The 14,127-nt window shown below is 39.1% G+C and overlaps 1 protein-coding gene across 1 annotated transcript in view; it reads right to left on the bottom strand.

The window, feature by feature from the left end:
* Positions 1 to 497: 497 nt before the first annotated feature.
* Positions 498 to 14,127, bottom strand: part of PROX1 (prospero homeobox 1) — a 54,809-nt gene continuing 41,179 nt past the window's right edge. Inside the window, exon 5 of the mRNA XM_022593407.3 lies at positions 498 to 7,287. Coding sequence (XP_022449115.2) covers positions 7,102 to 7,287 — 186 coding nt within the window. The 3' untranslated portion in view covers positions 498 to 7,101. The remainder of the gene's footprint in view (positions 7,288 to 14,127) is intronic.

Genomic DNA, 14,127 nt, shown 5'->3' with positions numbered 1-14,127 from the left:
GTAAATATCTGATGTTTTCCTATGACTTGTATTCAGGGACATCTATCCCTCACCTTAGCATGTGTGAGTAAATTAATTGTAAAAATGTGATGATCTTTAGCTGTTAGTCTTTAAGAAAAACGTGTAAATCATTTATGATGATAAATGGAGGTACCGATGAATAAAATTAACCTTTTCTTTACTATTAGTTGGTGAAACTTATCCCTCCAAGTATAGCAAGGGTACTGCCAGGCATCAAGACAGACATATGTGGAAAAAGTTTTGTGATCAGAGTTCAGATCAATGTTAAGAAGGATGGTATATATTATTCTGGACTAGTACCGTCAGATAATTAGTCACAAAAGCAATGATTTGAAGCTAACATTTTAAATAAACCTCCTCTCAGAAAACATTACCACCTGCTGTAACTTCTTAGTGATTTGGTCTCTCCCTGGATTATCCAATCTGATTTAAAGCAGATTGGTGTTAAATAAGTATCAGAAGGTGGGAGTCATCACATTACCACAAATGCCTTCTCCCTTTCAAGAGCAGGTAGAAGGGAGTTGGGGGGAATTCCCTTTTTTCTCCAATCAGGGAATAAATATTTTGGCCTAGAGGGACACAGGCATGCTCTTTTGCACAATTTAGTTAGGAAGACTGGAATTTAAGTTTGTGCCATTGATAGAAAAAGAGCTGAAAGTGGAAAAGTACTGTTAGCACTTAATAGTTTCGAGATTGCATTGGTTCTAAGCACCCTCATGACAACAGGGTCAAAATACCAAGTTTTCATCATTGAGGGGAAAAGCAAATGAAGCCATCTGAGAGATGAAGACTCAATGAACAATAATATGGCAGACGCAAAGGGAGGTGCAGCTGTGAATGCCATTTAATAGGGTCAATGATTTCTGCTGATTCGTCATGCTCCTGATTGGAAGATAAAGGAGACAAGATTTTAAACCAAAGCAAAAGAGATAAAGAAAAATTTCAAAAGCCATACAACCAATGTTCTTAGTATGAAACACGCTGCCAGTCATGTCTAAAGGAACACTTTAGAAAGGTTTTGAATTTACATTAGGACTTAGTTCTGAGTTCAACCAAGTAGAAACAATACATGCTCTCACTCCCCATATTTCAATTAATATATTTACCATTCTGTGATTTTGGGGAACATCTTTCCTTGTTCTTCAAATTGTGAGACATTAGCAATCGTTGAACTGAATTTAGCTCACAACAATTGTTTTGAACCAAAATGTTTGTTGTTTTTAAATTTTGAGGGCTAAAGTTAAATCTGTGAGAAGAGTTTTCAGACAGAAATCTAGCCATTTACTACAAACGTCTGAAATAAAGATCATTTCTAGGAGTTGCATGCATCGATCCTAGGTTTGTATCAACATAATTAAGAATTGCAATAAAAAGAAAACTCCAGGGAATTCCCTGGCGGTTCAGTGGTTAGGACTCTGTGCTTTCACTGCCCAGGGCACGGGTTCAATCCCTGGTTGGGGAACTAAGATCCTGCAAGCTGCGTGGCCAAAAGTAAATAAATAAATAAAATAAAGCACCAAGTGTGGGGAGAGGAAGGAAAACTCCATCACTGATATTACAGTCACAACGAGCCTGCTGTCCTACAACTGGACACAGGTCCAAAAATTAAATGTCACATGTTTAAAAAAAAATCAAACGGCACTGAGCTTGTAATGTATATTTTATTTTGCACAAGCTTGCATATATACTGCACATACATTCAGTTTAAGAGAAGATGGAAGGCACACAAGGCAATTGGACTACTGTATCCTTTAAGTGGTACAAAGCAAAAGGTAAAAGTTTGGAGAGTATACAAAAGCTTAGACACACAAAGTAAAATCCCCTTCCCACCCTTCCCCCCACAACTATTTTTTTTTTCCTGTTTTAAAATTTAGTAGCTGCCAAACTAAACTTTTTACTTTTACTTTAAAATCAATTGTCTACTGCACCTTTTTATTTACTTTTTAATATGGACAGGGAGTCTCATTGTTTTTTTATCATATCAATTAATATTACAGTACATCCTTGGTAATACAAAATTGTACACCTTCATCAAATAAATTAGGATAAATTAAACCAATAAATTATGCAAAGTCTTCAGAACAATAGACAACAACAAAAATCCACAATTGAAATTGCCTCTAGCTAAAAAAAAAAATCAAAAATTGACTTTATCAGTTCAGTTATTGTACTATATTCAAATCAAAGGGTCTTTATTACAAAAAAAAGAGCTTAATAATGCTATTTACAACATATTGCTAAATAATATAAAGGCAGTGTTTTGTCACGGTTTATACTATATACATATGAGAAATGGCTGGGACAATATTGGGGGAAGCCAGGACCTTTGATTTTTCTGGGTATTGCTGAGACCAACCCCAAATACATTTGCTTTTCTAATTCTAATTTTGAAGTGGTAATATACAATTTTAAACTGCTTTTCCCACCTATGGAGAATATTTGAATATTTTAAAAATAAAGAATGAAGCCATTTTCACAAAAGCGGGCCAGTCTGTTTGCCTTTTCTGTTCATGTCTGTGCATTTTCAGGGTGTCAGGTTTGAGAGAGGGCTCAGTTGAAAAGACTCAAAGTCCAGATGCTTCCAGATTCCATTATATTCTTAGAAGGATGATTATAAGAAGATGCAAAGGTTAAATACCAGTTTTGATCCCAGCTCTGAATATGAGCATTTTAGCTTTAGTCTTATGGATGGTTTACAACCAACAGATCTACAGAAAACAAAACTGCATTTCCTTCAACATCACAGGTAAGTGCAATACAGTAACTGCTTTACTCACAGAAACCAGTTATGTTCTTTTAAGGGGAGCTTTTTGAAAACAATGCTTCTTGTAATTTGCAAACACAGAGTTTGTACCAGAACGAAACATTTGTACTATTCACACCAATGAAGATTCTATAATATACATGGCAAAGAGATTCTGCTCTGTCCTCACATGTACACTGCTTCTTTCAGGGGAGTCTGTAAACCACTTTTTCTTTGATGAATTTATGATTGCTTCTGGGGGACATCTTATTTTTAAAGCCCCCAGATCTTTCGCTTTATGACTTAATATTAACCTGTATGTGTATGCATGTATGTGTGTGGGGGGGGGAGGGAGGTTACGTACTAAATGTCTTCATGTACATAGAAAAGAAATTTCATAAATGTACAGAAACTGCATTACCCTTGCCCTTGACATCTGATGAAAGAGACTGTTATCTTTTAAAAGTAGAGAGCAGGATTTTCAAGAATGCTTTCAACTGTCTATACAGTCACTGAAGTGTTCCTAATAAATTCAACAGATGTTGTGAGAATGTAGTTATTTATTAAAATCTCATGTCTTACGTAACAACAGCCATGAGGTTAAATATTTACATTGCTTTATAAAAGTTCCCCTCTTGCTTTAGTGTTTTTGTTTTGCTTTTTTTTGTTGTTTTTAAAATTTTTTAAAATGATATTCACCCACATCCCTAGCACAGCAACAAAGATTCTGCAAACATAAAACACTTTAATGAAATAATACTTGGAGGCACAAAGCAAACTTCAGGAATATGTGGGTGAACATTTCCTTAAATAATTACTACATTCTACCATCTTCCACGTTGTTTTACCATTTAAAGTGAAATGTCCTCATTAAACAGCCAGAGATACAGTAAGAATTAAATGTTTTGTTGTTGCAAATAGAACATTCTTTTCACAAAACATAACAAATGCCTAAAATAGGTCCTTAAATCTAGATAGGAAAAGGTAAGCTTTCCACTTCACACGCATATATATATGTATATTTTTACATGTGTGTATATGTGTGTATGTGTTTTTATGTTCACACATCTGCACACACATATATAGCACATGGTATGAAATATTGCTTCTATACTACTTTTCATTAGGCTAAGAAAACACAAGATTTGCACCACAGTTACAAAAAATTGGCTTCTACAAGAATTTTCAAAACTCGAATGCTGCTCAAACAATTGAGGAAAAAATAATTTGCGGTATCAAACTGTTCTAAAAATTCTCTTCTTCAAAAACGTATTCTCCTGCTTTGTTTTAAAAAGACACAAAATATGCATAGCTATCAACGTTATGTCAAACAGCCAGAAAAAAAATCTAGTGTTTATTGCAGCTGTAGTAATTGGAAATAAAGTCAAAAAGATGAAATCGAAAGCCACAGAAGGCACAAGAACAATTGTACTTGTGGGAAAAAACTGGAATTTTGAAGGATTTTTAAAAATCCCCCCGCTGGTGCATTTAGGTCTAGGCACAGACTATAACCTCAAGTGTAGATGCAAAAATAATTTAGGGTTAGCAGAAAATAAGTGGAAATGTGGTATTTCAACATGGATTTTAGACTTTGTTTCCCTGTGTAAACTGTCCCTAGTCCTTCACCCTCTCACCAGAGAAAGTGAACTTTCTCCCAAGTCGCCAATTTTTACTTGGTGAGAGTGGAGCTAAGATTGGAAAGATGGTGTTTTAAAGAAAACTTGTTAAATAGGAGTTTTGAGAGATAGGCTTTTGTCATTTTCCAATGCACTGGGAGGCACAAGATTTTATGATGGTGAAAGAGAAAAGAATCACCTAAAAGCAAAATGATTGAGTTCTGTTTCCAGGACAATGAGGTGAGTTTCTCCTCACGCTGCAATTTCTACTCTGAAACAATTTCTATGCCTCAGTGAACATTGAGAGGATATTATTGTAGATAAGTGCATCAACATTTGGTTGTGAACACACGTTTTCGCTTAATTTGTCTATTTCAATTAGAAAGGCAGGGGAGAATAATACTAAAAATTCTAATACGTCAGGAATCAATACTGAATTTGCCCCAGATCAGGAAGATACTAGCAATCTATCTTTATAGGTGAAGACATTGCGGTTTTGCCTTTTACCCTTGCAAATGGCAACACAATGGTGATGTGAATTACACGGGAACAGCAAAGACCCAGTTCTGTGCTGATGTGAACAATGAGTGTCATACTCTTGGGCGTGAAGCAAGGCGAAAGAGTGTGACCACAAGTTGGGATTGCTTCCCTACTTTGTGCTGATTGGATTTTTCTTTTTTTGGGGGGTTTTCATTTTATTCCAATGTGATGATTATCCAAACACTTTTTTTTTTTCCAAACAAGCTGGAACAAGAACAAATTGGCTCTCATGGCTCTGTGTAGGAGCCTGCGAGCTGGGCAATGTGTTTGGCTGTGGGTGCAGAGTGAGGCCCAGGGTGTTCCAGCCCGGGCCACTGCACTCTGTCCACACCGCAAGAGGCCACGTCTCCTGAATGACGCAGGCATCATAGGACCGCGCCGTTTAACTTAAAGTCAGCAGGTTTTAAGGCTTTGTGCTGACAATAATTGCCTTCATACATTCCTGTCCATCAGCAGAATTTATAAATGATGTTAAATTACAGCGATTGGGTCACCTAGTTACGTGGGTCAACCTGCAGTCTCCAAAGTCAAATGTAATTTTTATAAAAATCAAGGAAAAAACGATATTTATGTTGTATACGATCTAAATACCAGGGTTTTTTTTTTTTTTTTTTTTTTTTACTTTGTCACTTTAGGAGATGTAGATCAAGTTACCAAAGGGGAGGGAGGGTTCTGGAAAACACTATTAGAATAAAAAAATTCTTACTGCATCTGCACACAAAACCCATCTAAGAAAACAAGTGTGAATGCCATACGGCTTTTTAAAAGCAAGTACAGGACTTCGTACACCTTTGAAAAACTGGAAAAAAAAAAAAAGAAAAAGAAAAAAGAGGAGAACCATTGAAGAAAGCATGAAATAGCAGCTAGCTTTCTTATGTGTGCTGAAATTGTGTCTTTTGGGTTAACTCCCAAACTCTCCTATTCTATACACTCTTCACGTTTTGGTCGATTACTAGCTTCTGAATTAGAAGAGACTGTATCCATTTCTTTAAAACGCTGTACCTGAAATGAAGAAACACTTAAAAATTAGACCGTCACCGCTTTGAATATCCATCAGGGTAGAGTGGAAATGTATAGGAAAATAGGTCATTCTCATATGTACTCCTCTCAGGAGGGGAAGATCGCATCAGCTAGCAGCTGTTAACAAACTTCTAGTGTAGGCAGGAATTTTATGGTCAAGTTGGGATGTCCTTTATTCCTTACCATAGAAAGGAATTCAGAAAATAGTGTTTTTTGAAAAAAGAACTGTTAAATATTAAACAAATGATAATTCTTTTAGACCACATAAACAAAGTTGAGCAAAGAATAAATTTGAAACTTATGTGCCTTTTAGTATCTGAAGCAAGATAAGTAGAAAATGATAACACGTTATAGGGGTTTTTCTGTATGAAGAACGATAGATACTCACTTATTACCAAGAAGAACCTATTGCAAAATTTCGAGAGGTGACTAGAAATCACATGAATTTCCAGTCTCATTTTGAAAGAGTCAGTTTTGTACAAAACTGCTTTGCCTCCAAAGAAAATGGTACTAGCTTGTGGCGTTTGCCATTTCTCTTAGGAAAGACTTGACGGTTAGTGATTATGTTTCTTTTTAAAATTTGACCTTTTGGGGTACTTGTGAAAAGTGAGTTGTTCATCTGCCACTGGCATTATTTTTAAATGTGTGATAAAAAGCGACTTACTGAGTTCAAACCAAACAAAGTATTTAAGTTTTATCAAGTGGTTTCATTGAGTTTTCTGACCTTCTCAGCAGTAAAAACAAGAGACACATCACTGACTACAGAGCAGTGCTGTGTCACGGGTCTCCCTCTGCCAACCGCCATGCGCAATAAACCATCAATCCAGCAGAAGCATCTTTTAAAAATGCCCTTCCTTGCTAATATAGACTTTACACACGTCAACATTCTTTTTCCCTGAAAATTAACCCTATTTTAAGTCTCCAAATGTTAAGGGCCTTGGGCAAAAGTAAACTAAAGGCGGAAGGAAAAGAACCATCCCCTTGCAATGGAAAACAGAAGAAAATGAGAGAAAGATGATGAGGAGGGATTACCAGCTGATTTTGTAACACATCCATGCCTCCCATACACATATAAATGAAATCAAAATCTAGACACGGATAACTTGGACATCCAAAGGGGACTGCTACTATTCATACATTCGAAAAGAGTTGTTGAAATTTCTACTCATGAAGCAGCTCTTGTAGGCAGTTTGGGGATTTGAAAATCTCAGGGACTTCACTATCCAGCTTGCAGATGACCTTGTATATAGCCTTCTTCCAGGAAGGATCAACATCTTTGCCTGCGATAATGGCATTGAAAAACTCCCGTAATGTGATCTGCGCAACTTCCAGGAATCTCTCTGGAACCTGCTGATACAAGGAGACAATGGCATTAATAAAGTTTTCAGTTTCAAGTCTCCAGTTCTTCAAAGGAAATTGAGCTAAGTTCTTTCTTTCAGAAAGGGGCTTACATGGCACCTGCATTTTCTAAAAATGGCCGGCCTCTATTCTCTTATGTAAAGTCGTTATATATAGTAGCATTGTAATGTGGGGTTGACAGCTTTATAGAGTTTTAGAAAAAGACTTGTGCAAAGGATACATGCAGAACTACTGAAAAACTGCGATTCCATTGTGAATATCTGAGTAGAAAAAAGGCGACATACTGTTGGGATTCCTCACTTCATTAAATAGGTGTATTCCAGAAGCAAGTCGCCACCTAATCGTTCAGAATTTGAATCATATTTCCATTATGAAAACAAAATGTGTTCTCAAAAGTAGAATAATAATTGGCCTTTGATATAAACTAAACTAAACCCACACTATAGGTGAAGATAGCAAAAATCTTAGTTCCTGCTTGTATCAGAGGATTGTTGACCCAGATGTTAAACTGTATATTAAAATCATCTGCACTATACAGTACAGGCATACCTTGCTTTATTGCACTTTGCATCACTTCATTGTGCTTCATACATAGTGCGTTTTTTACAAATTGCCGGTTTGTGGCAGCCCTGTGTGGAGCAAGTCTATCGGCGCCATTTTTCTACCAGTATCTGCTCACTTCATGTCTCTGTGTCACGTTTTGGTAATTCTCGAAATATTTCAAGCTTTTTCATTAATATTATATTTGTCACGGTCATCTGTGATCAGTGCTCTTTGATGTTACTATTGCGAAAAGATGCAACTCAAGGCTCAGATAACGGTTAGCATTTTTAGCAATTAAGTATTTTTAATTAAGGTATGTACTTTTTAAGACATAATGCTATTGCACATTTGATAGACTACAATATAGCATAAACGTAACTTTTATGTGCACTGGAAAATCAAAATATTTATGTGACTCGCTTTATTGCGACATTTGCTTTATTGCGGTAGTCTGGAACGGAACCTGCAATATCTCTGAGGTATGCCTGTCCTCTATGTACAAAAGAAGAGTAAGATAATGATACTAACACTGAATCCCAAAATACAAAATTTGTACTGAATCTACATTGGAAAATACTTCACCTTGAGATTAGAATTGCTCCATGAGAGAGTGAACTATGCAGCTGATAGCAATAATAAAACCCTGCATTTTTGGGCTGCTTATTACGTGTCAGGCACTGTGTTACGTACTGAGTGTGAATTATGTCATTCAGTTCCCCCAACATCTCTGTGATTATTAACCCCATTTTACAGTGAGAAAATGGAGGCTCAGAGAGATTAAGGGAATCGTTCAAAGTCATTGTACTCTAAGATAAACATTCTTCAAATATTCTTTTCAGAATCCCTATCTGTTAATCCTTTTCTCCCAGAGCAGTGAGTATATATGTGGGTGTTTTTTGTGTATGTTTATTAATTATTTATTAATAGTTGTTTATTTAATAGTCTAACCTCTTGTCTAGGGAAAGGAATAGCTATTCATGTACTTATTCAGTATTCTTTGTAAGTTACATGGTAAAGCATGGCCTATCTTTCCCCACAACAAGGAAATGGATTCACAGAATCATTCCATGTACTCATAATTTTCCAAATACACACTGACACTCTGTAGATGTCTTTTAGTGGGGTACTTATACCTTAATAATGTTTTATTTTTACAGTAAGTGCAGACATACGAGGAAGTAAAATGCACTGCAGTTTTATGTGTAGACAGATCTGTCTACACATATACAAGAGGTATATATTTTCATCTTCGTTCACACTTGCCCCTTGCCAAAGTAAAAGGGAGGGATTGTCATTTTGAACACATTTGACCCCTTTCTCCACGCCTTTTCTCAATTTGTGCAGTGGACCTTTTTATAATGATAGTAACTGTTAAAGAAAATGAAAAAGATACCAGACATCCCTGTCTTACATATTTGGAGTTGGACAAAGAAGTTCAGTGCATCCCATGGCAAGTCACTTGTCCTTTGAAGGAAACCTAATAACACCCCAGAAAAAAAGGACCCCCATCTGGGGCTGATCAGAATCTAGAACAAGTGAAAAGTTTGAGAAGCCCCTCCCAAAGATATTGGCTAGTTTCTTAGGACACAGTCCCCACCACTGCCTGGAAAATCATGGAAACATCACCTTGTCCCCCATGGATGTGCAAACCCATATACCCCAAAGGCCATTCCCTGCTGAAAATTCATCTGTATTTTCAACTGAACTTTGATGATTTTCTCCCCAACCTCCTGCACATACATGAGTATTTGTGGGATGGGAAGGGCCTGGAAGAGCAATCACCCCTCCTAGTCACCTTATACTAAATAAAAAGTCAAAAAATAAAAATAAAAATAAATTTAAAAAAAGGGCCTTCCCTGGTGGCACAGTGGTTGAGAGTCCACCTGCCGATGCAGGGGACACGGGTTCGTGCCCCGGTCCGGGAGGATCCCACGTGCCGCGGAGCGGCTGGGCCCGTGAGCCATGGCCGCTGAGTCTGCGCGTCCGGAGCCTGTGCTCCGCAACGGGAGAGGCCACAACAGTGAGAGGCCCGCGTACCGCAAAAAAAAAAAAAAAAAAAGTCATTAAGCAGCCTTTTTGAGTACTCCTCCCTCTTCCCCAAAGATGATCCTTCACATTTTATCAAATGGGCATTACTGAGAGAGGGATTCTGGCTGGAGAACAGTTATGCAGTGCAACTACCCACTCTAACTACTAGGTTTGGGAGCTGTTAGCCAAATGCTACAGAAACATCATCAGAGTGGTTTTCCTGCCCATTAGCAACAGATCCACGATGAAGATCTATGTTCCTTGAACACTCGGGGATGCGGCCTGGCCTGGCGGAGAGCTGCAGGGACAGAGGGTATGGCAGCGGCTCCAGATGAAGTCCCACCCACTCCAAGGACCCCCCAAGAGATCTGGGGAGCCAGGGACCAAGGGAGCAGGGCTGATGTTTAAGACAGTCAGAGGAGGGGGGTGCGTCCAGAACGGCATCAGCCCTGGAAGAGGGAAGAAACGTAGTTCTAGGGTTTGCCTGAGAGCAACTCAAAGTAATTTCTTTGGGGGCGCGTGCAGCCTCCACCCTGTTATTCCTTATCATTCGCCATGCTGGTTACTGGATTTTAGTGGGTCTTATCCTGTTTTCAACATTCATTTCTTTTGGCAGTAATCTTGGGCTGTCCTTTAACATCTTTTATATTTGTGTCTTGATGTTATTTACCTTTTCACCTACTTATTTCTAGATGTAATGAATTTATCGTAAGATGTCTTTAGAGAGGAAGTCCTGGCTTCTATTCTGCGTATCCCTCACAATGCTTCACAGAGTTCTTTTGCATCATCTTTGATAAACGGTTCATAATGAGACCCTGCCTTCTGCTTTGTTCTACACTGCGCTAGAGTCACACTTACCTTCTCCCTAAATACTGAAAAAAAAAAGGAATTTTAAAGTAAGGATAGAAAACAGAATTTAAAGACTTGAAATAGATCTCAGAACTCATTTTATAGGTGAAGAAACAGATTCTATGAGATGAAGAAATTACGAGATGAAGAGACTCATGTGAAACAACTTATCCAGGTGTCTTTCCATTAAACCATGCTGGCTCCTTTTTAATGCAATGTCCTACTTAGAAGAGGCATCAAAACCTTGACAAGCTGTGGATCTGTGGTTTAGAAAAACCACGGAAGAGCTAGTAACTTCAAAATAAGTGCACATGACACAAAAGATTCCCAAGAGGAGACTACGGTTATTGGTTTGTGTTTGGGAAGGGATGAATTCTTTGCAAAGAGTTTGCTAATTTCTTGCTTACTTTGAGGCAATACTCATGCAATGGATTGGGCTAGGTAAAAGAAAGTTATAATGAGATCCTCTAGTACTAGAGCAATTAATCTTTTTTTGGTGGCTCCAGAGAGGTAAACTGATGTGTAGCAACTGAGCTGAGTGCCAAGGAATCCCATCCACAGGTAGAACTATCACCCATGAAAAAGAGACCCTTACCTCTCTGCCAGAAAAGTTTCCCCAACTCCATTTAACAGAGTAAGGGGCGGGGGAGTCCTTTCTGATGTTTTTTGGGGGGTATCTTCGAACTCAGGGTAATGAGAATGGTGTTGCCCATAGTTTTTCAGTACCTCTTCGCACCTGATGGATTTCCAATCACTAATAGGCATCTGCAGAAAACCCCTTAGTGACAAGTAACCCCTTATCTAGGTTTCTTTTAATAGAACCCAACAATCTGCAGAATGAACCCTAGAGTTATCTCCTCAGCATCAGGTGGCAACAGTCAATCAAGTCCCTGGAATGCAAGACAATGCAGGCCGCTGGGAGGGGGAGGGAAGGCCGTGCCTTTGGACATGCCACAGGGGAAAAACAAAAGGCTTCCAAAGTCTCTGGCTGGGACTCTGAGGCTATTGTGGGAGTGCTGAGTGTTCTTCAGGAGAGGAGAGTGGAAACTTTGCTTTGATAAAAGGCATCCCAATATAGGAACCTCACCCCAAATGGTCTTGCCTCTCCTTGCTCTGATATTTGGAGGAGAATATCACTGCGGGGAGGTACTTGAATGCACTCATATATTTCAAGGGGGTTGGCTATCAGCATCCTCCCATTTCACCACAATTGTTTGCGCTTGAGTCTCCTCAGAGCACATGAGGGCCCCGTGGGCTTAGATGAAACGGGAGAAAGGGGAGGATGTTTTCCAGTCTGTCAGCCCGTGCCCGAGTTGCCCATACGTGCGCGCAAGGCGCGCGCACGCACGGTGTGTTGGGTGAGTGGTTGTTTTGCTGTTCTTTTTTTTTTTTTTTTAATCAGAATGAGTGGCAAAGACACGTTTCCCCCCCGTCTTCCTCCTCCTCTTCCCAGTGGCTTTACCTTCAAGGATGATTTGTTTTATTAAACTGACTGTCCCTAGCCTCTGCAGTACATAATAAAAGCCTGACGTAGCAGGCTGCCTGCTTTCTGTGTCCTGCAGACACTCATCATAAGTGTCAGGACATACCAAGGTTAGCGGTCACTGGAAGTGTGCTCACTGGCCCAAACCTTGCCAAACGCTCTTGGCAGCTGAATGAATGTCACAGAGAATAGAAGGGGAATTACAAAGGTTAAAAAGAAGACAGCCTCTCCTATTTTCTGGAGATAGAGAAGCTGATTTTTCACACCTCGGAAACATCCATAGGCTCATCCATCAGCCTCTTGCAGGGGACCTAAACCCTGCCCCTTTCACAGCTCCCCGTGGATACCTTTCCATCCTCCATCCCCTTTAAAAACTGGTCCACTGGCCGAATTTCATCAGTGGAATGATCTTTGCTGAAATGGACAGAAAACAAACCAGGCATTGACCTTTCTCCCAGGCCCCTCCCCGATAGCCAATGGCTCAAACGGCTTATCAAGCAAATCAATCAGTAGATTACGATCTTATCAAGAGAGATCATCTTTCAGGTTCATCTTTTAAACTATTTTTCTTTTTCAGACTTCAGTGGGGAAATGGAAAAGGAAACATATATATGGGCAGAAGTGGCTAACTGATGGGAAAGTAAAATCCTGGCTAGTATTTTGGTGAATTAGTTTGCGTGTGGGTTTTCTTTCTTCATCCTCCTCCATTTAAAAAAAAAAAATACTATAAAAGGGCAATAAAATGCTGACTGTAAGAAGACCATGTCAAGGAGAAAAGGGTACTGGTATTTTGGATACTCTTCACTGCTCGCCTTGGAGAGAGAGTTATTCTTGTCACAAACCCTTTTGTCTGCATCTGCTGACTGCTTGCCTGTAGCCAGCAGCATACTTTAACTGTTTTGTCACCTCCTAACATCACATGCATCAGCTGTTGGGCTTTTGTTACGGGTATTGTAGAACTAATCCGCTGTGGCTGGTCTACTGTTCAGTAAATAAAACAGAAACGGGCTTCTCAGACAATTCTGCATGAATATTTCAGATGGCTTTTACAACTCCGATTCACAAAATCAAATAAATAAATAACTCCCACAGTCCCCCGCCCCGGCCTCTACCCACACAGAAACAAAACCCCTCAAACTAGACCCAGATGCCTCCAAGTCAACTGCATTGAAGGCACTGACTTGAGCCTTCAAGCAATTGTTTGAGTGAAGTTGAAAGAACAGCGATCTCTAAACTTCAGCACTGTGGTGTTTGTATTTATTATTAGAGTTAAACACATCTGATTCCGAAAACTGGGTAAGAGGCTTTGAAAATCTCGAGAGCTACTTTTCTCCTTGGGCTTTCTAAAAAAAGATGTCATGCCGTCAGTAGTATATAGTTAGAGTTGCCCTATCAAATCGCTTTTATTGTTTCCATCTGCATTTTCTTCCCTTCCACTCATCTGAAAGGGGTCAAAGGAAGATGCTTGTGCATCTAATTCATCCTAAGAGCCTTTCCAAAATGTTTAACCTGTACTGGAGCACAAAAGGAAAAGCAAACTTTGGGCCAGGATTTTTACAACTGAATTGACGTCGTGAGTTCTTTTAAGGGATAAATAATGTACTAACCATAACCACATACAGTGAGGCATTTTTCTAGACAACTTCTACGTGTCTTTGGAGAAGTTAAAAAGAAAAAGGGCATCTGTACGCGGCTGCGTGCATGTGCACACACACAAACATCAAGATCCTAGGAAAGGAGACAAAGTTGAAGTACTTTCCCGAGCATTCATTCACCCTACTGTGCACGTGATTCCTCTAAACAAACTCTCCCATCCCTGATGTTTGTTAAGTAAATATTGATCAAGGAGAGACATATCTCCTGACGGCAGTGGCACAAACTGGGGACTTAGACTGCAGACAGAGTGGACTTAAATGGATAAACTC

The sequence above is a fragment of the Delphinapterus leucas genome, chromosome 1 (assembly GCF_059928025.1).
Source record: "Delphinapterus leucas isolate spDelLeu-1000000601 "Yukka" chromosome 1, BTC_Dleu_Yukka2, whole genome shotgun sequence".
In the NCBI taxonomy this organism is placed as follows: Eukaryota; Metazoa; Chordata; class Mammalia; order Artiodactyla; family Monodontidae; genus Delphinapterus; species Delphinapterus leucas.
The sequence above is the reverse complement of the archived record's forward strand: the minus strand, read 5'-3'. Positions and strand labels throughout refer to the sequence as shown.